Source organism: Sylvia atricapilla, chromosome 5 (genome assembly GCF_009819655.1).
Source record: "Sylvia atricapilla isolate bSylAtr1 chromosome 5, bSylAtr1.pri, whole genome shotgun sequence".
In the NCBI taxonomy this organism is placed as follows: Eukaryota; Metazoa; Chordata; class Aves; order Passeriformes; family Sylviidae; genus Sylvia; species Sylvia atricapilla.
In genome coordinates this window covers 53,939,849-53,958,810 of record NC_089144.1, presented here as the reverse complement: position 1 = coordinate 53,958,810, position 18,962 = coordinate 53,939,849, and the positions used below count along the sequence as shown (strand labels likewise).

At 38.4% G+C, this 18,962-nt stretch overlaps 1 protein-coding gene across 2 annotated transcripts in view; it reads right to left on the bottom strand.

The window, feature by feature from the left end:
• Positions 1-18,962, bottom strand: part of SLC15A5 (solute carrier family 15 member 5) — a 30,659-nt gene that overhangs the window by 10,804 nt on the left and 893 nt on the right. Inside the window, exons 2-7 of one of the 2 annotated variants that reach the window (XM_066318500.1) lie at positions 17,644-18,132; positions 15,785-16,007; positions 11,663-11,832; positions 9,603-9,823; positions 6,958-7,144; positions 3,196-3,384 (exon numbers count right to left, since the gene is read on the bottom strand). In XM_066318500.1, the coding sequence (XP_066174597.1) occupies positions 3,196-3,384; positions 6,958-7,144; positions 9,603-9,823; positions 11,663-11,832; positions 15,785-16,007; positions 17,644-18,132 (1,479 nt within the window). Of the gene's footprint in view, positions 1-3,195; positions 3,385-6,957; positions 7,145-9,602; positions 9,824-11,662; positions 11,833-15,784; positions 16,008-17,643; positions 18,133-18,962 lie in introns of those variants that run through there. The other variant, XM_066318502.1, reaches the window with a different exon arrangement.

Genomic DNA, 18,962 nt, shown 5'->3' with positions numbered 1-18,962 from the left:
TTAGTTGAATTAGAATGACCTCCAGCTTGAAAAACTTGCCAGCAGAGGATCCTATGTGGATGCTGAGTTGCCTGAAGCACCTCTGAATACAAATGAAACTTTGCAATAACCGTCTTTCACCATTTTTGATTTGAATGTCCAAATGAGAGCTTTGAAAACACATGAAAGAAAAAATAACATGGACAGTGTTTTTTTCCTCATTCACAGTAGGAACCAGAAGCCTGAGGGCAAGAGGAAGCAGGTGAACCTGGGACAGCAGTCCCAGGCATTGTACAGCTAACTTGAGACACTAAAAGACTTAAAAGTTTCTGGTTGTTCTGCTTTTCTAAAAGCAGGGGTACAAAACATGCATCTTGATCAAATTCAGCCTGGGTAATTGCATCCTACTTACCTAAATTACCCCTGCTGTTTCAATAGCCTGCTCCAATCCTCCCTTTCCTCACGGTGCTGCTGGGAACTATTAAACAGCTGCTACATTTCCCCCTGGAGACTTTTGCATTCCATTGGTGGGCAAAGCCCATCCCCAATATATCCTCTAACTAACAAAGCTGTATTTTCCTGGTTTAAACCAAGCTAGGATTACAAATTCAGGCTGTCAAAGGCCAGTGAGAACTTTGTAGCACTGTGGAGGAGAGCAATACCATTGTTTTATTTTATTTTTAAATCTTCCACTAAACAAGGCTACTGAGAGCCCAATCTGGCCTTGAACACTGCCAGGGACGGGATAGTCACAGCTTCTCCGGGTAGACTCTGCCAGAGCCTCACCATCCTCACAGCAAATCATTTCCTCCTGGTGTCTAATCTAAACCCACTCTCAGTCTGAAGCTGTTCCCCTTTGTCCTATCACTACATGCCCTTGTAAATAATCTCCCTCTCTCCCAGGCTCTTGTTAAGTACTGAAATGACACAATTAGTTCACCTTGAAGCCTTCTCTTTTCCAGGCTGAACAACCTCAACAAGAGAGGAACTAATGAAGATAAAGAGTTCAGTGTGCCAAATATAACTTCTCTAACCAAGCTCTTCAGAAATGAGGTATCTCCTTTCTTCCCTCTGCTCAAAAGAGTGAATATTTCCCTCCTCAGCTTGGATCACGTACTTTCAGGTCCAGTAAATTATTATGATAATTGAATTTGACCTTCTGCATAAGCAAAAGGCAGTAAAATGCCAGGAAAGGTGAGACAACTCTCTAAGTGTCTAGGCTGTCACTAACATCCACGGAGATCCACCTAATGGTTCCTGAACAGCAATTCAGTTCCAATTGAAGTAGAAAGCCAGAGCTCAGCTCAGAAGCCTGAATGCGGAGCCTTAGGGCTGCTAGAGATGATTCAGTGGACCTCAGCCTCCTGCACTGGGCTGTCTGATACAGTGCAGGACCTGAGGGAAAACCAAGCTCTTCTCCAGCAGCAGCTGGAAGTCACAGACTGCAGAGAGCCTGCTTGCCTTGCCTGCACAGCCAAGACACTCCGTGACAAACAGTGCCAGGCGCCAATTTGTGCAATGAATGGAGCCCTTCTTCCCCATCAGCTACAGCAATACCCTATTTTAGGCACCTCCCTCTGGCTTTTTATCTGCAAGTCTCATGTTCAGACTCAGTCCCATTTAGCTGGGTTCTTAAGTCATACGTCTCACTGCAGCTGTAAGCGCAATGCTGAATCTCTACTTAAATGGGAAAGGACAGCTTTTCTTCCAAAGAAATTCTAACCGCAATCCTTTAAAAAAAAAAAAAAAGGAAAAAAAAGGAAGAAAACTCCTAAGATAGAGTTTTATTTCTTTTCTAAAGGCTAATGTAATCTTCCAGTCATTGGATTCCAGTTGTGCCCCATTGTGCTAGATTAAAAGGCCTTTTTCTATCAGCAATATTCTTCTCATGCTTTTGCATGTGAAGTCTGTAAGCAAGTCACCTCGTAACCCTTTTTTTTTTTTGTTAAGCTAAACAGAGAAGGTCACAGTTTTCAGTTACACTTAGCCTGTAACCTAGAAACCAAATTACCTGCCTAGAAACCTGTCGCAGTTAAGTACTTGAGAGCTATCAGATGAAGAGGCATTATGAAAGTGCTAAGTATTTAAAACTAGGGAAAATTACCTTTTTAGTGACAGACTGTGACCCAAAGCTCTCAGTAGCCTCAGAGTATAAGAATGAAGCTGAGACACTGAAGTTATTTCCTGCTCTTAAATAAAAAACCTGAAGATTTCTGGGGTTGTCCTGGAACAAGAGACACTCAACCCACAGAATTAAATGCCTGCAGAGATCAGCCAGCCAATTACTTTACCTGTGTCTCTAAGTGAATGATGCTTAGATTATTTTTATAATACTAACTTTTTTTTTTTTTTTTTTTTTTTTTTTTTTAAAGCTCTGCAAGGTAAAACACTGGTAAGCACTCTGCATGCTCCTCAGAAGAAAATAAGCCTCAAAAATGTCAGTGTAGACACAGAAAAGTAAATTATGGAAAGCAGAAAAGGTTCAGACTCACAATCAAGACTATATAACATGTGCCTGCCTTCTACATGTTATGTAGTCTGGAAAACAGACTCTGCCTGAGCTGTAGAAAACAGGAATGTTCATCTCTAGCTTCATGTCACATGCTAAGACCTGGTGATCTGTGGAGGCATGTTCTCAAGACTCCCAATTGGAGCACCAACAAAAACCTTGCATCTGCCTACACTATTAACTAGGTTAACCTGTCAGTGTTAATTGCCCATATAATCTATGCCAGCAAAAACCATGTCTTAATTCTATTAGCTGGGCCCAAAAATGAAAGTATTCACCTTGCTCTGACTGTGGCCTTTAAGGAGGTCACATCGCACAGCCATAGCTCAGCTCTCATGTGCGTTTTTGTTCCATCTCAATAAAATCATCACAGGAGAGTTCAGGTCAGAAGAGGACTCAGGAGCTCATCCAGTCCAGCCCTTGCCTGAAGGAGGTTCAGCTTCAAGACCAAACAAGGGTTTGTTCTCCCCAGGGACCTGACTGGACTGCACTCCCTTCCAGTTAATCTGGAACATCACTGCTCATCCTGAGTTACAGCCAGCAAGACAAATTATGCTTCTCTGAAGCAGGTAAAGCACAGATCTGCTCATTAAGCCCATGGAAGAGTTCCAGGAATAAAATCAGATGACAGTAATTATTTTTAGGAAGCTGATATAGTTCTCTGAGAATCAGGACGCCCTTGCTTTAGCCTATTTGATTTTACTTACAGGAAGGAGTTACCAAGGCTTCAGCCACTCCAAGCAGGATGTACTGAGGAGCCAAGTGGAAGCAAGGCATGGAAGAGACCAGCAGAACCTCCTGCGAGAGAGTCTGCTCCACCTGAGGGAAGTGTTTTCGGTGCATTTCAGAGAAGCCAGCAACCAACACGGAGAGTGCAGCAGATAAGTGACCTACAACTGGGTAAAGAGCACATACAGCATTCACCAGGTCTGAAGTGACAGGATCATCATGTGTTTAGAGTGAAGCAAACCCCTGAGAAATACAAAAGCGGCTTCCTGCCCCCACCCTCAAATCATGTTTTCTGAACACCTAAACATGAATAAAGAGTGCTTGCTATGTATATATGGAAAAAGGACACTTGCTTAGCACAGAGAAGATTTCGGATTTTAGAATAAATGAGAGAGGAAAAACTTTTCTGAAGACCAAAATGACAAAGAAGAACTTTTTACCTTTTTATTTGAAGGCTGAGGGAGAAAAGAAAGAAGAGGCAAATGTCCTTTCAGATAACAGAAAGGGTAGGAACAAAACTACCAGGCAGTAGGAATGTTTCTAAAAAATTAGGATGTATTATAACTACCTCACACTTTACCCTTTGTATAGAGGGTACTATTAAAATGTATTATTTTATATTTCTTGATGTTGGCAGTATGAAAGGGTTGTATCCTCTCAGAAAAGAAAAACACAAAAAGCCACGTTTACAAGTAAGTCTCTGAACCTGAATTATCTGTACTTCTCATGGTCTGAGGTCCCATTGATTTTGACTAAAATTCTGCTTTGCCAGCATTTTTAGGCGATAACATGAGGAGAATTTGGTTGCTTTTGACAGTTTTGTCTCAAATGTCTGGACTATGTTATTCTTACCAAGCCTTCATGACTAGTAACAGCTACACTTAGACTGGACACCAACAGCCAAAAGCTTTTGTTTCATATTATAACATATAAACAACTTTGTCTTTTTTAGTGTCAGGACAGCAGAGCTGAAAAACTCATATAGCTAAGTGGCCTTAGCCTTGCTGTGTTTCTGCAGGCCTCTGTGTTTCTTCTCTCAGCACCAAACTCTCACACCCTTCCTCCAGCACAGTTTCCCTGTATGTTCACAGCTTTAAATATCCTTATCCACCCCTGCCTAACCTGAGCCTTAGAAGCTGTTTCTCTGTTTAGGCTCCTCTAGTGCTTAATGAGAGTATCATTGAATTATTGCTTGAAAAGTGATGACAGGAGAGACTTGAACAGCGTTTTCTGGCCAATGTACCTTATCAAAGCCAGGTATAAAGCCCTCAAGGAGCTTCTTTTAGTTTCCAGAGTAAGAGTTCTCCTAGTGAAAAATCAAGTTGATACTAAAGGAACCTCCAGCAGTTCAGTATTCCTAACAGTGCAACAAACTTGAAGCATTTTCCTTTACCAAAAGCTAATACATTTCAGAAAAAGTAACCACTGGGTGCCCAAAATTTTCAACTTCTTTTTTCCAAGACTTTATGTGACAGAGGAAGAAACCAAGAGCTTTGGAAATATGTTTTTCATCTTTACTCTGCTCCCTTCAATCCTCTTTAAAACAAAGCGCTTTGAATGACTGACTGAAGCTTTGTTTTTACAGGAAAACAAGTTGTTTTAGTAATATTTAGGGGTGATTCTGGGACAAAGTTTTTTATATTATCAAGACACTAAGGTTGTATTTGACCTTTATGAATAAACCAACAACTATAGAGAAAGTAACAAATTACAGTTTTTATGTAGACCTTTAATACAGAGAAATCAGATATTTCAGTTGTCTATGTGGTTCATCCTTGAAAACTGTTATCCTTAACATGTTGAAATTTTCCAGAAAACTATTTAAATTTCTTCTTCTTGCAAGAGTTGAATTAAAATATAGTTATAGGCTGGCTTAACACCAACTGCCTATTTATACTTCCAATTTTGTTGCTGAAAATAATTGAGAACCTAATTAACTGTTGGCAAAAATATTGGCACTTAGAGGCCTACCATACCTGCAGGTGCAGTCATACACTTGGATATCTAAAGCCATTGCTTGCACTCACAGGTATTTTTATGCCTCAGGTAGTTTATCACCCCTAACAGGAGGCTATTTTGATAAATGAACCTATTAAGAATAAACCACTGCATATATTCTACTGCTGTTCAACATAACAGGATAGAGCATTAATACTAACTTGAAATTTCCGTGGTTTAAAGGAAAATGATTATCTGAATGTGCTTTTTGTGCTTTAATGCAGATGTTATTTTAAAAACTAGGCTAATTGCAACCTGCTGTGTTATATGCTTCTGGTTTGTATAAAACTTAATAACACTCTTAATTAGGCTAATTTAGTCAGATTAATACCTCCGTGTGTGTCAGTACTCACTGTGCTGCCTGCCATGGGGCACTGAATTAATAGCAGCACACTGAGAAAATAGCGGTTTATAAATATTTTCATCTGAGGTTTGCAACGCAGGCTGGAAGATAAAAAATGTAGGAAGTTTAATGAGAGTATCTATGAAAGGGAACAGTTTTAAGTGAATACAGAAGGAAACTGCTTTACTGCTGGTACTACATGTAGCTGACATCTGAAGAGTGTTGCAGACCCCAGAACATAGGAAGTCTGGGAGTAAATAAAAAGCAAATAGAAGAAACCATATCAGTGTCAAGAAGGTGGCTCAACTCTAATTAAAGTTATCATTGCTTCTAGGCTATGAATTTCTCTGGAATGAGTGTCAACCTACTACAGGGAAGACTTCCTTTACCACATCTCTGAGAAAGAGGTAACACTTCACCTTTGGAAATCCCTTTTTGCTGTGACTGAGGGTACAACAAGGATTTTAATAATGAAAATACAAAACACTTGAGCAATTATCTCATATTAGACATTCTAATGAAAACTCTAGTGCTGGGTAGGAAGGCTGTACCTCTATAAGTAATTTTCTACCTGTGAAATACTCAGCCTGCTCAATGGGAAGAGTGATACACACCCATTTGTTTTGCATGGTTTTCTGCATGTTTTTGTTTGCTTGTCCATTCTAAAAAAAACCCCAAAAACCTATTGCACATACAGAATTAGCCTAGGTATTTTTATTTCATTTATGATGCCACTGCAGAGTCTGGAAGAAACTGTTCTAATGGTAATACAATTTCTCTCTCACGAGTTGCAGTCCTAACAATAATGCATTCACAGCATAAAAATCACAGAAAAAATACAGCCTTTTTTCCTAACTGAGTTATCTGAATCCAAACTCACCCTTTTGAGCCACACATTTCTCCACTACCAGAGAGCAACTGAGTGAAGGGATTTTTAATTTCTTAAAAAACACTTTTAAATCAAAAATTTCTTTAAAATTGTAAGCTAACTCTCCAAAAGATAATGGATAAAGAAGCATATAGAAGATAACCAAGTCAAAGTAATCCTCATTCATAAATAGTCAATCCTGCTTCCAATACCAATTCTGTAGGATGAGCCCTAGTTATATTTGTGACTGTGCTTCAAAATTTTTATTGGTCAGAGGAGTTTGTCCTACACAAAACTTACACCTTTTCCTTTCTATCTAGGAAGTGTTTTCGGGTCTTTTTTTTTTTTTTTTTTTTTTTCTCCAATAATTCCTTTGAAACATGCTTACTTCTAAGCCTCATTTCAAAACAGGTCCATCTTAACATTTATAGTCAGATATAATTGTCTAGAATCATCCATCACACTGAAACTTCTCTTTCAAAACCAGAAAACATATTAAAGCAGTACAAACACATGTGGCTTTTTACATACCAATGTAAATTGTTGGAGAATGCCCAGTGTCCTTGGAGCTGAAGAGCCATGAGTTAATGCACTCCAAAATAGGAACAAGAATCAGTAGTGGCACGATGCTTATCACGTTCATTGCTGCAACTGGCAAGACAAGTCCACCAAAGTGCAAGTTGGAATTCATGGTTTGGAGATAGTATCCTGAAGGAATCTGTATTGAAGGATAAAAACACAATCCATGGATAAGATTTTCACTATATTTGGAAACCTCTCCATGATTTTTCTTTCTGAAGAAGTAACATTAAACCAAATTCCTGCTGGCAACAAAGGAATGAACATCATGAAGAAAGCCTTTCAGATAGTGACACTGTTGTTCTCTGCCAGAACATTTCCCTTTTATAAGATTTTCTCCTACATTTAACAAATTAAGCAACAGTCCAAAGGTTTATTTGATCACCCCTAATTAGAGCCATTAGCCAATGTACTAATTGATCCCACCCAAAACTTCTGTCACTTCACTCAGAGAGTGTTTAACAGAACAGAACCTTAAAATAACAAAATGCAGAGTGATTTGATTTTAGAATTGTAAGGCACAGAATGGTTTTGGACTTATGATTGTGTGCTCAGGGTAGGCACAGTGTAAAAGTCACAGGGAATTAATATTTGGGTACAGCCTTAGAACCAGCTTAATGCAACTCACAGTCAGAGCACCTATAGAGGATTTCCTTTTACCTGGGAGAACTGAAAACCAAAGACAAAAGGAAGCAGATGATGAACCTCCCAGTGGCAGTCAACAGAACAACCAATTAAGTAGATTTGTAAGACTCTCTCACTGCAAAAGCAAATAATTCCTCCTGCTGGTGTGAAGCTATACAGAGGAAGTGCTGAGCTTATAAAAAAGTGTAAAATCAAAATCTTGAAGGCTTTTACCAACAGATTCACAGATTTTTCAGATTTTTTTTTTCTTTGCTTGTTTGTTGTTTGTCTAGGATATTTTTGATTAACTAATTTAATGTGCAGCCAGGAGCCACAATCCACTGTGTTTTACAGACTGGGAAACTCCAACTCAAGCAATTTACAGAGTACAGTCATGACAGAACTCAACCTAGAATTGGTATCTTTACTCTGTATTTACTGATTTCTGGATTCTTGCAGCATCCTGCACACTCTTCAGTATGATCAGTAATTTCAAACCCAGGTAAAATATTGCTGCTTTACAGCTGTCTGAAAATCAATGTATAGTTGTTAACTGAGCTGGTGAAGGGCTTCCCATCAATGGTTATAGTCAGCCCTACCCAATGTGAGTCTGTTCAGTTCAAGAATTACTCAATGCTAGCTCTTAACAAAGAATATTTTCCACTTAATTCCACCTGCAAAAGGAAATACAAATTGTAACAGAACTATTGCAACTGAATTATGTATGTTTAGGACTGATTCAAATTTTGTTGGTTCCTTTTATCCAATGCCTATCGCAAATAAGAATTGACTTCTTAATAGGAATTAAAATATCATCAACATGAATCACATGCCCTGAAAGCTGTTAATTTAATAATATGAAGAAAATACTATTAGTCTTTACAAAAAAGATACTGTTCTAACTCTGAGTTTGAGAAAGAGCCTTAAAATTACTGGAAATTCTGCCAAAGGATTAATTTCTTTCAGCAATGGAAAGACATCTATATTTTCTAGATAAATACTTAATAATAAACTAGATAAATGATAGTATCTGCTTAATTTTCATCTGGTCACTAATGCATAACCTTGCATGTGTGTTTGTTGATTTTGAATGGGGTTTTTTTTGTGCTTTTGGGGGGAGGGGAGGAACTGGGGAGGGAAGAGGAGAAAGAATGAGGCCGATGGATGGGAACATGGAATGATGGCATGAAGAAGTGTCAATGAAGCAGTGCATGCCACATATTTGTAAGAATTTCCTTAAGCAGCATTTTAACACCAATGAGTAAAAATGAATTTTGGAGCTGGCTCAAACTTGTCATTCCAGCTGCGAAAGGGTAAGCTACCTCCAGCTTCTGCTTAGCCAGGATCATCCAGACAGAAAGGAATCTGAAGGAATGAATCGTGTCAGCTTAAGGAGCTTCTTGACACATTTACATTTATATCACACACACCCGCTCAGAAGTGAAAAGAGCCACACAGCCTGGCAGAGGGGCTGTGAAAGGACTGCTGCTCTCCACAAATGGAAACCCACCCACTTACACTGTAGGAACAACAGCCACACAATCCTGTCAAAACAGGAGGGAAAATATGCAACCAAAACAGCACATAAAGATTCTCTACCTCTCTCCAAAAGTTAAGGGAACACTTAGGGAATTGGAAAGTTATATTTTTCAAGAACACTGGACCTAAGTCTCAGTGTTGGTAACTGTGACATGGCATCATGAGGGGAACAGGACTCTCACGCAAGATGGTTCAGCCAGTAAAAATGTTCTAGGAGAGGAGTAGCCAGCACTCACACAAGCTTCCTAATGTGTCTTGACCAAGTCAATTTTCATTATTTCAGGAGATTAGAGGCTACATCAAGCTATATTCTTAGGCAATTAAAACTACTTTGCAAGGCTGGCAACAGTTAGAAAAAAACACATCTAGAGAGATAGCATTAAACATGTGTCAGAGTCTATTTCAAGATTTTTCTTTAAAAGCCATGTACCCACCTGCATAATGCATGTCCTGTACAGAATCTGGAAAGTGAACAAAGGGAAGAGTCTGGCGAGTGACTTTGTGCCTTCCACCTGGGTCTCACTGTAGTGACCACCATGGTTTTCCTTGGCATGGTCCAGCCAGCTGGCCATGGCGGTGCTGAAGTAGCGGTGCCGCACGCAGCATGTTTTCAGGGCACTAAAAATGACCCCAAATGTCGTCAGCAGGGAACTGTCTGTGAGCAATCAGAGACATTAGACATTGGTATGTTTTTTTACCTGCTCTCAAGCCAAACCAGCCAAGACAAAACGCTATGGGAGGGAAAATAAAAGGTGGTATATTCACCTTCATGACTTTTTAAGGAGAGGAAAGGTAAGAACTCTATATTTGTTTAAAATAATTCTTTTTTTTAACCCAGTTGTTACAAACTAATCCTGTCCAGCAGCCATAGAGAAGAGTGCCTTTTATTACCAGTTATTTAACACACCACAATGTGTTTCTCTGGTTGAGCAGGTAAAGTATTAATTTCCTCTGTTTTTTCTTTCCATTTGTTGAATGTCTATTGAATGCCTGCTAAAGTCCAGTAGCAAGAGCAGGGAAGTAGTGAAGTGAGAAGGAAAAGGAATTAAAAAACAGTTGAACTAAGAACATTTTCATGGATGAATTTCAAGGCCAGAATTATCATCTCAGATCTTCCAAGCAGTATGCCGGACAAAAGAGGAGTTTCCAGTCTAGTACCTGGCATATTAAAACTTATTGACGGGTTACTGTGTTCAGGAATTGCCAGCTTGGTTCTCAGATGAAATAGAAGTAGAATGAGCACAAAAATGTTAGCTTCAGGCTTGGGAATGCAGGTTCATTTACCTTTGGCAAATTGCCATCCATGCAAATACGGGTTATGTCACTTCTGTGCTTTTCTGAGTGCTGAAACATGACAATAAGTTGAGTATCTATAAATAAATATTTTCCAAAACCCAAAGTGAACTAAGATTGAACTAAGAACTACTATCTCTGATATGGAAATGATTTTCTAGAAATATCTGTTGACACCTACTGGAAGCACTAGCTTTAAAGCACTAAGTAAGGACATTTTATTAGAAAAACTAATATTCAAAACTTCCTGGCTGTGTGGTATTAACTTGCAAAATGTTGTCACTATGGAATAAAATCTGAAATAGCATCAAAACCTGAAAACAGAGAATTGGTAGAAGTGGTTTTTTGTTCTGTTCAACTATTCTCACTGCTCATTGTAAGGGATGCTTAAGTTCCAGACTTAGATTATTTTAAGAGCAAATCTGAAGACTAAAATAAAAAACAGTTCAGAATTCCAGAGTGAGTTGACTATGAAGCCAACCAGAAAACAAGTAGAACCTGGGGCTCTTCTCAAAGCAGAGTTTATTTCAGAAGTAAATAAAAGATAACAGGAAATTTGGTATTAGTTAAATTCATTGGCAGATCTTATAACAAGAAGGTTTAAGTTAAAGAAATGTTATTTTGCTTTGCCCTACACTAGAGATTGGACAGTCACAAAGATGGAATAAGAAGTAGTAATTTGGTGTAACTGCTCTGCAAGGGTTTGAATCCAGCCAGGTTTGGAATTGGAAAATGCATCCAAGTGCCCCATGACAAGCCCAGCAGAGAGCTCTATAAAGCAGCAGCACAGCTATGCCCTGGCCCATATGACCTGGTCTCCAAGATGGTCCTGGCCATCTCCTTTCCTTTGGAATGTGAGGGGTTGGGCAGACAAAAGGTTGAACAAAACGTAACAAAATCAATTCCACCAGCAGCAGGCATATTACACCTCTTCCTGCAGAGGCAAAGGCTATGACACATGACCTGACACAAAGGAAACAAGCATGAGTTTGGTTCAGAGACTGCTTCCCACTTTTACAACCTATCCAGAATCTCCAGAGGATGGATATAATTTCTCATATGCAGATTTTGGAGGGCTGAAACCCAAGGACTGCCAACCAAACAGGGCAGAATTAGAGACAAAACAGTTTAGATAGCAAAATTGATTTCTTCTGTGAAAGTAATCTCTAAAGATGTTTCCTAAGACAGAGTTGCCTCTTACCTGCTTTGGGTTTGTAAATCATTTCACCTCGAACCATGTGAATTGTGATCATAGCCATAAGCCCAGAGACAAATGGGATAAGAAAGCCAAGGTTCCTGGCCACGGACTGCTGGATGTAAGAAATGCTGACAAAGACCACTGCTGAATTCAGGTTAACCAACCAATGAAACCTGGAATACAGAGACAAGAGAGATAAAAGTGGAGAGGCTGAATAATATAAAAGCCTTTACAGAAGATTAAAACATCCAATTAAAGGCATGGTTAAGTATAGTAATCATGGACAGTGTCAGTACCATGCACACATTAGCACAGCAATTAAAACCGATTTTCACTCAAATGTCTCATCTCCAAGAGGTGTATGATTAAAGTAAGTGTACTAAGGCAGTAGAGCTGAACAAATTATCAGTCTAGCACTGGAAATATTCTTGTGGGTGACATTAAAGAAATACATCAACATTCACCATTTTCATATTTAATATCTGGTAGCAAGTTTTGTGTATGAAATATCATCAAATCATATGCTTCAAGCTTAAGAGAGAAATGTCTTAATGCCACCACTCTTTAGTTAAGAAATATCAATTTTTAAAAAATGTAAGAAATATTAAAAATTGGTTTATCAGTTATTAGTTGGAAGGCTCAGTTTGAATTTTTTTGTTGGCATCTGGAATATCTTGACAAGGAGGTTCCCCAACACAATTTTCTCTGAGACTGTAATTGGTAGTAGAAGTGCTTCCCAAGTAAGTACTGTGCCCCTCCTAATCACAGAAGATATCCAAAGGATAAATCACACACTTCTGGAAGCAGATGGCATACCACTAATGACAGGCCTACTGCAGTTTGGAACCTCTGAAAATAATACAATTATTGAGCAGCCCTATCCCAATGTGTCAAAAATTACAGTTTAGAAGCAACTGTAAGAAGAGATTTCTTTGCCTTTGCTGGTGCCATAGCAAAATGGTTTCATTTAAAGGTGAAATACATAATTATCAATACATAATTATAAAGGTTAATGCATATTACTAGAAGAAAAAAAGCTTGTTTCTTGTTCAGTGTCACTTTTGCATCATTCATGCTGTTTGAACTTGAGTATTTGGGCTAATGAATCTAGAATTATCTTCTCAGTGACAAAAGGTTTGGAGATATGCTACTTGATGATGATACAGTTGGAGGGATCTTGTACATAAAAATATTGACCCATTCAACTAAAGCATTTAAAAAAATATAATTACATGATTCATTAGGCTGGAATTTGTGCAAGAGTTTTGAATCAATTCTTACCCAACAATTTTTAAGTTAGCAGCTTCAGAGGCTGTTTCCCAAACTTTCTAAAGAAGTGTGCCTGAGCTACCTGAAGTCCAGACATTGTTCACGACTCTGAGTGTTTGACTGGAAATAGGAGCATCCAAAGAAAACACTTTCATTTTTTACTGCTGCTTAGCAACGTACTTTAAGACTGAAATGTAAAGTTTCTCTCCTCTTACAAAAATGAGAAGAAAAAAACCCCAAAAAAACCAAAACCCAACAATGTGTTTAGCAATCCCTATGGCCAAGCCAAGAAAGATGAACAAACCTTGACACAAATACCAGAATCCTGGGATGTGCTCATATTATACTGACAGCAGCACATCAGTATTCTGGCCTTTATTACATAAAGAGTCCCAGAGCTCACATCAGGACATGGCAGATTAGTTAGATACATCAAACTGAATATCTTGTCCAGCTTTGCAGGGAAGAGCTCCTTCCTGAAGCTTCAGCACTCTGAGGCCTCTTCACAATGAGAGCCGAAAGCCAACTTGAGAGGTTCATTTCAAGAATGCAATCGTCAAACACAAACTTAAGTGCTACAAGCACACATAAACCTAAAATTCTTCTTAAAACATTTCACAGAAATGCATATTTGGTAAAAACTTTAAAGAAGTAACATCCAGGTGATTCTTACTGAAAGTACTGTTTATGTTTTTACATCTTTGTAGGAGGAGGTCAGGTTTTTCAGAATGACTACGGAGTTCTCTGCAAAAACAAAGTGGGGGGAAAAAATCCCAAAGAGGTAGAAAAAGTTTTTAAAAAGTCCAAGTAAAGTGTATTGAGGAAGATGGCAGAAAAAGATCCGCAGTACGTGGAAGCAAATAAGAGAGTGAGGGTGGAAAACACCATTGGTCCCATTGGTTCTCTGCAGTTTTTACAGCAAGTCTGTAAGACAAAATACAGCTCTGTTCATTCTCATTGTACCCTTTGCTCTCATTGTCTGCCCCCACAAACAGAATGTATTTCTCCTGCTGCAAAATAGTAGTAGTCCATAATCTTAACCCTGGAAATGCAGAAAAAATTAATCCAACAAAATCCAGGTTTCTTCTTCACTTGGAATTTTTTTTTTTTTTCTGTTTATTTATAAGGTCAGAGCCATAGTACATACTGCAGCTTGGAACCAAGCTATAAGATGTGCCAAGAAATCTTGTTGAAAATTGAATTAGAAAACATAATTACCAGTAATTTTAACCCAATCTTTAATTCAATAATTCTGATTGTTTACACAGAACTTGGCCAAGACCAGACTCAAACTCGCCAGGAGAGAACAGGCTACCAAGAAAAAGTGATTGTATTCTAAGGGGTTTAATGAGATGAAAAACCCTTAGAATAAACTCGCCATTTTTCTAAACTTTGAGATTGCATTCCAACTGCCCCTCCTTGGGTGCCAATGCGAAAATTAAATGTTTTTGAATTGCGTACATGCCTTTCTTGATATTTCCAAAGTTCCAAGAACTGACCCACTTGGATTCCCCCAAGGAACTTTTTATTCCTATTATATCTCCTTTGTAATCAACACTGAGAAATGTCACTTTGATTAAACACAATTCTGAATGGCTAAGACCACAGTACAATAAACTCTCCAGAGCTATCTTTCAGAACAACTGATTGCTCTCCAGTCTTAATCCCCCAGAGTCTTACTTAATCAAAATGATCTTGCTAATTAAGGATTAAAACTCAGAACAGAGTAAAAAGGAAGGACTTTTTTCCTCTTCTCTCCTATGGGCAGGTCAAGGAGGCAGAATCTGCTCTAAGGAACTAAACAGTCTCATCCACCTTTGGTAAAGCTACTTTATTCACTGAAGTTTGGATTTAATTCAAAATTCCTTGACATTAACATAATTGGAGGAAAAAAGAATAGCCAGGAAAACCATCCCCAAAGAAGGAGAGATCAGATTCACCAAGATCTTCATTGATTCTTCAGCATTGCATTGTTAATATGCAAATGTGTTAAATTTTAATTTTAATAACTATGTGTGTAAAGGAGAAAAAAGGGGCAGTTTAGGGCTTACTTTCACCCTGCCTTGAAGCAGGAATACAGAGAGTCCTACTGCAACTTCCTCATTATATAGTTTAACCAGAAAAATACAGCACTCTCTATAGGGCTACAGAAGGGGCAAATTAGAGCAACCAAATCATCAAAAATTACCACCCTGGTAATGCATAGAGAAAGAAATAGTTAATACGAAAAAAAAGTACTCCAAACCCTGATTTTTAAGAACATTTTTAAGAGCAATTTTTCCTTAAGAATGAAAAATAATTTAACCAACATAAAATGATAAATGATTTACCAGATACCAGAACTTTGCAGCAACAAAGCTGAAATACACAGTAGATCTCTGCCACTGAGTTTAGTTTGAGACTACTTGCAATCCGACTTCCAGTAAACCAGCAGTCTTCTTCTGCCTGTCACTACTAAAAATCTACCCTTATGTAAATCCCAATGTATCATTTAATTTTGCCACTGTTAGGGAGCAACAGCAAAACAACCTAAAGGCATAGGCATATTAAAGGCAGAAAACCAAACAGAGTAAGGTTAGCATATCTTTTGAGTATTTGTGCAAATTGTTTAATCCTGAAAACTCTGACTGAACACTTTTGTAGGAGGCCAAAATAGATTATCATCTACCAGCAAAAGAAAAAAAGTCAGGAAAAGTATTAACTCTTGGAAGCTTTTCCAAGACCTCAAAGTCTTACCATTAAAAGTGAAACATGAAACTCACCCACCATCCACAGAATCTTTGAATTTCAGCTGTGCATTTCAAGGCAACGCTCTATCATTCCCAACAGAAATTTAGCCAACATTAAATTACCAACCAGTTGAAAAATGAAAGCAGCTCCTTTGCTCCACAGTCCTCAAGGCTGTAGGCACTCAGTGGACACACAATAGCTCTTATGCCTCCTATTCCCAGGCTGGCTGTGAGGAGTGCAAAGTAGAACACAATTTTCTGCTCCCTTTTGGGTAGGGTGAGAAGAATGTGCCGTTTGTCGATGTAAACATCTTCAAAGGGGAATGACACCACAGGTAACAATGCTGTGCCTGGATTGGAGAGAAAATTGTCATTTGAAAGGAATTAGAATCAGGTGAACAAGACATTTTTATATTTTTTTATGTTGAAAAAACAGATGGAAAATAAAAGATACACAACAGAAAAGCACAAAGCGGGAGAAGCATAAATCTGTAGAGAGGCAGAAACTTTTTGGACGTTTCTGTGTAAAGCAAAACCACTATGGACCTCTGAGAAACCAAACCTTCTCTGAAGTGCTTGTAAGAATTCAGGGACTTCTATCAACTGAACCACCAATTAAGCAAAAAAACCTGCAAAACATCCCATAGCAGAGTGTAGCTGCCTTTTTTTTTTTTTTTTTTGCATCTTCTAAAATCTCAGAATTTTAATAGGAATCATAATTTAAGAAATAAATTCTCAAAATTTTTTTGAAAATATTTTTTCTTTTTTCTGTAGCAGCTTCATAGAAAATGTGATTTTCAGAAAATTTAACTATAGTAGCACTGCCATGAATTTGCTTTTGCCACTTCCAGTCTGCAAAGCAAGTCTTTCATATTTAGTCAGCTATAGATTTTTCAAGTTTTAATGGACACTAAGCTTAAAATATATTGATGTTTCAACAACACCAGTATTAGCCACCACTATGACTGCACATTAAACTTTAATATACCAGAATTGTTTGATGATTTATCTCCAAAGGAAGAAATGTTCTGGTTAAAACAATACCCAAATGCATCAAATTGTGTTTGTGTCTCCAATCTTCTACTTTAAGAAATGCACTGAAAGGACAGGTGACAGAAAGATTTAAACCAGAATATCAGGGGAGAAACAGTGGGATGCGACAGCAAACATTTTTCTAGCCTCCTTGAATAATGGTTTTGCAATGAGCTCAAGAATATTTTAGGAACGACTCTGGATTTTTTTCCTGCTTTGTTGCATGTCTAAACAATAATGTGGCTGGCTATTGTAGAAATCAGACTTGCTCAACAGCTGGTTCCAGAAAAAAAGCATTTCTATCTAGTTTAATTTGAAAGAATTAATTTGATAGATCCTCCCTACTCATAAGAGGCCAAACTAGTGCATGGGAGATGCCTTACCTGCTACAGAACAGGTGGATTTTGTTTGAGCAGTACATTTTTAGTAAAAAGTGTTCAAAATAATACCCAGGGAAGATTCAGAACGTGCCAACAGAAAGCAGGCCCTCAGCACAGGTATTACGGTGCTTAAGGCAAAGTTTGTTTGTACTGGTGTATTCTTAAATATTTTTTCTCTTGTCCAAATACAAAAGTCTTGTGCCTTTACATATAATCTTACCCCTTACAGCAGAGAAACAGTTCCTAAATTCTCTCTGACTGAAGGCTTGCATTTGTGCCAAACGCTAATAACCTTGGGGATCAATTTTAAGAGCAGAGCATCCCTGCTGTCAATAAACAAGTTTGTGCACCACCCACACAAGACACACACACAAACATTGCTTTGTCTTGTTGAAAGCATTGCCTAGAAAACTACAGAGGTGAAAACACTGCAGTGCATTTGCAGAGGAGGAGCTAAGTCATTAGGTGTTAGAGGAGATGGGGGAAAACTCTTAGATGCCAAACGCAACACTCCAAAGTGAGTTTCTGCAAGAGAGAATTAGTAAAACCCGACAGTCACCAGGCTGTCACCCACCTAGAAAGTGCAGGAACATGCAGATGCACACCAGCTTGATCCTCCCCACCAGGTACTCTGCCAGCCAGCCCACCAGCACTGGCGTCAGCGTGGAGGTGCCCACGAAGCACATGTTGACCATGGCTGCCTGGTGGCTGCGATAGCCCAGCTTGGCGGTGCAGAAGAGGATCATGTTGCACACGATGCCGAAGAAGGTGAACCTCTCGCACAGCTCCACCAGCAGCACACAAATAGCCTCATGCAGCTTCTTCTCCGCTTGAGGCATGAGTTTCCCAGCATGGTCACTCCTCACCATGTGGTTCAAAAATCCCTTCTGCTGCATGTCTCTTCTGTCTGCATCAGGCATGCTTCTCTGGTTTTTAACTTTGAGTAGATCAGCTGGAGTTACAGGTATACACTTCTGTGCTCCTCCACTGTCATTAGCAGACTGGTAAGACTCTGGCTTTGAATTCCACACTCTGCTACTACAATTTCTTAGGGCACCTGTCACTTTTGAGGTGTTACATATAGGATCAAAGAGAATTAAAAAAAAAATAAAAATAAAAAACAAAAAACAACAAAACCAAAATAACCAAAGAACTACATGAACATTTCAGCTGCTGAATTTAGCAATCCTAGAAGGTAAGTAGTTTATTTAATTAGTTCACTTGGGGGTGAACAAGATTTTCCCCCAGAATTATTTTACCTACTAAATTATGTGAATCCAATACTGTATGCTAAACTCAACCTGTATATTAAAGATAAAGGTTTAAATACACATGAAAGCTAACATTTTCAGCAGAATGCAAATAACAGATTGAGAAAATAATTTGGTTAAAATAATCCAATACTTTAATTAGGCAACAAGTGAAAAACAGCAAGTGATAAAGACAGGGATTTTTTTTTTAAGGTTAACATTGTCCAATGATTATGCTATTTCTTTCTATTTCTGGTTGAATTTCAGATAAAGCTAATTATAAAAATAAGTAATGCTACTAAGTTTAAGTTAAAAAAACAAAATTTAAAATAAAGTAGGTTGAATTTATTATCAAAAGAAAAAAAAAGAAGCAGCCTCAAAGCAGCCTAGCCCACAACTGCTCCTTAAGGCAGATTCTGCCCTGTAGGTAGCAGAAGCGGCAGGGGCACAGGCAATATTCTTTCATATCAAACAAAAACTATTGCAGCCTTGAAAGGGAATTCAGAAGAGCCAAACTCACAATGCTTTATAACGCTCTTGCTACTTTATCCACAGCAAAGTTTGCTGATTTCCTAGGTTGGCTTCTCCCTTTTGTGGAGCTCATTAAGATCACTAACACCAGTTCAAAATGCTCCCACCTACA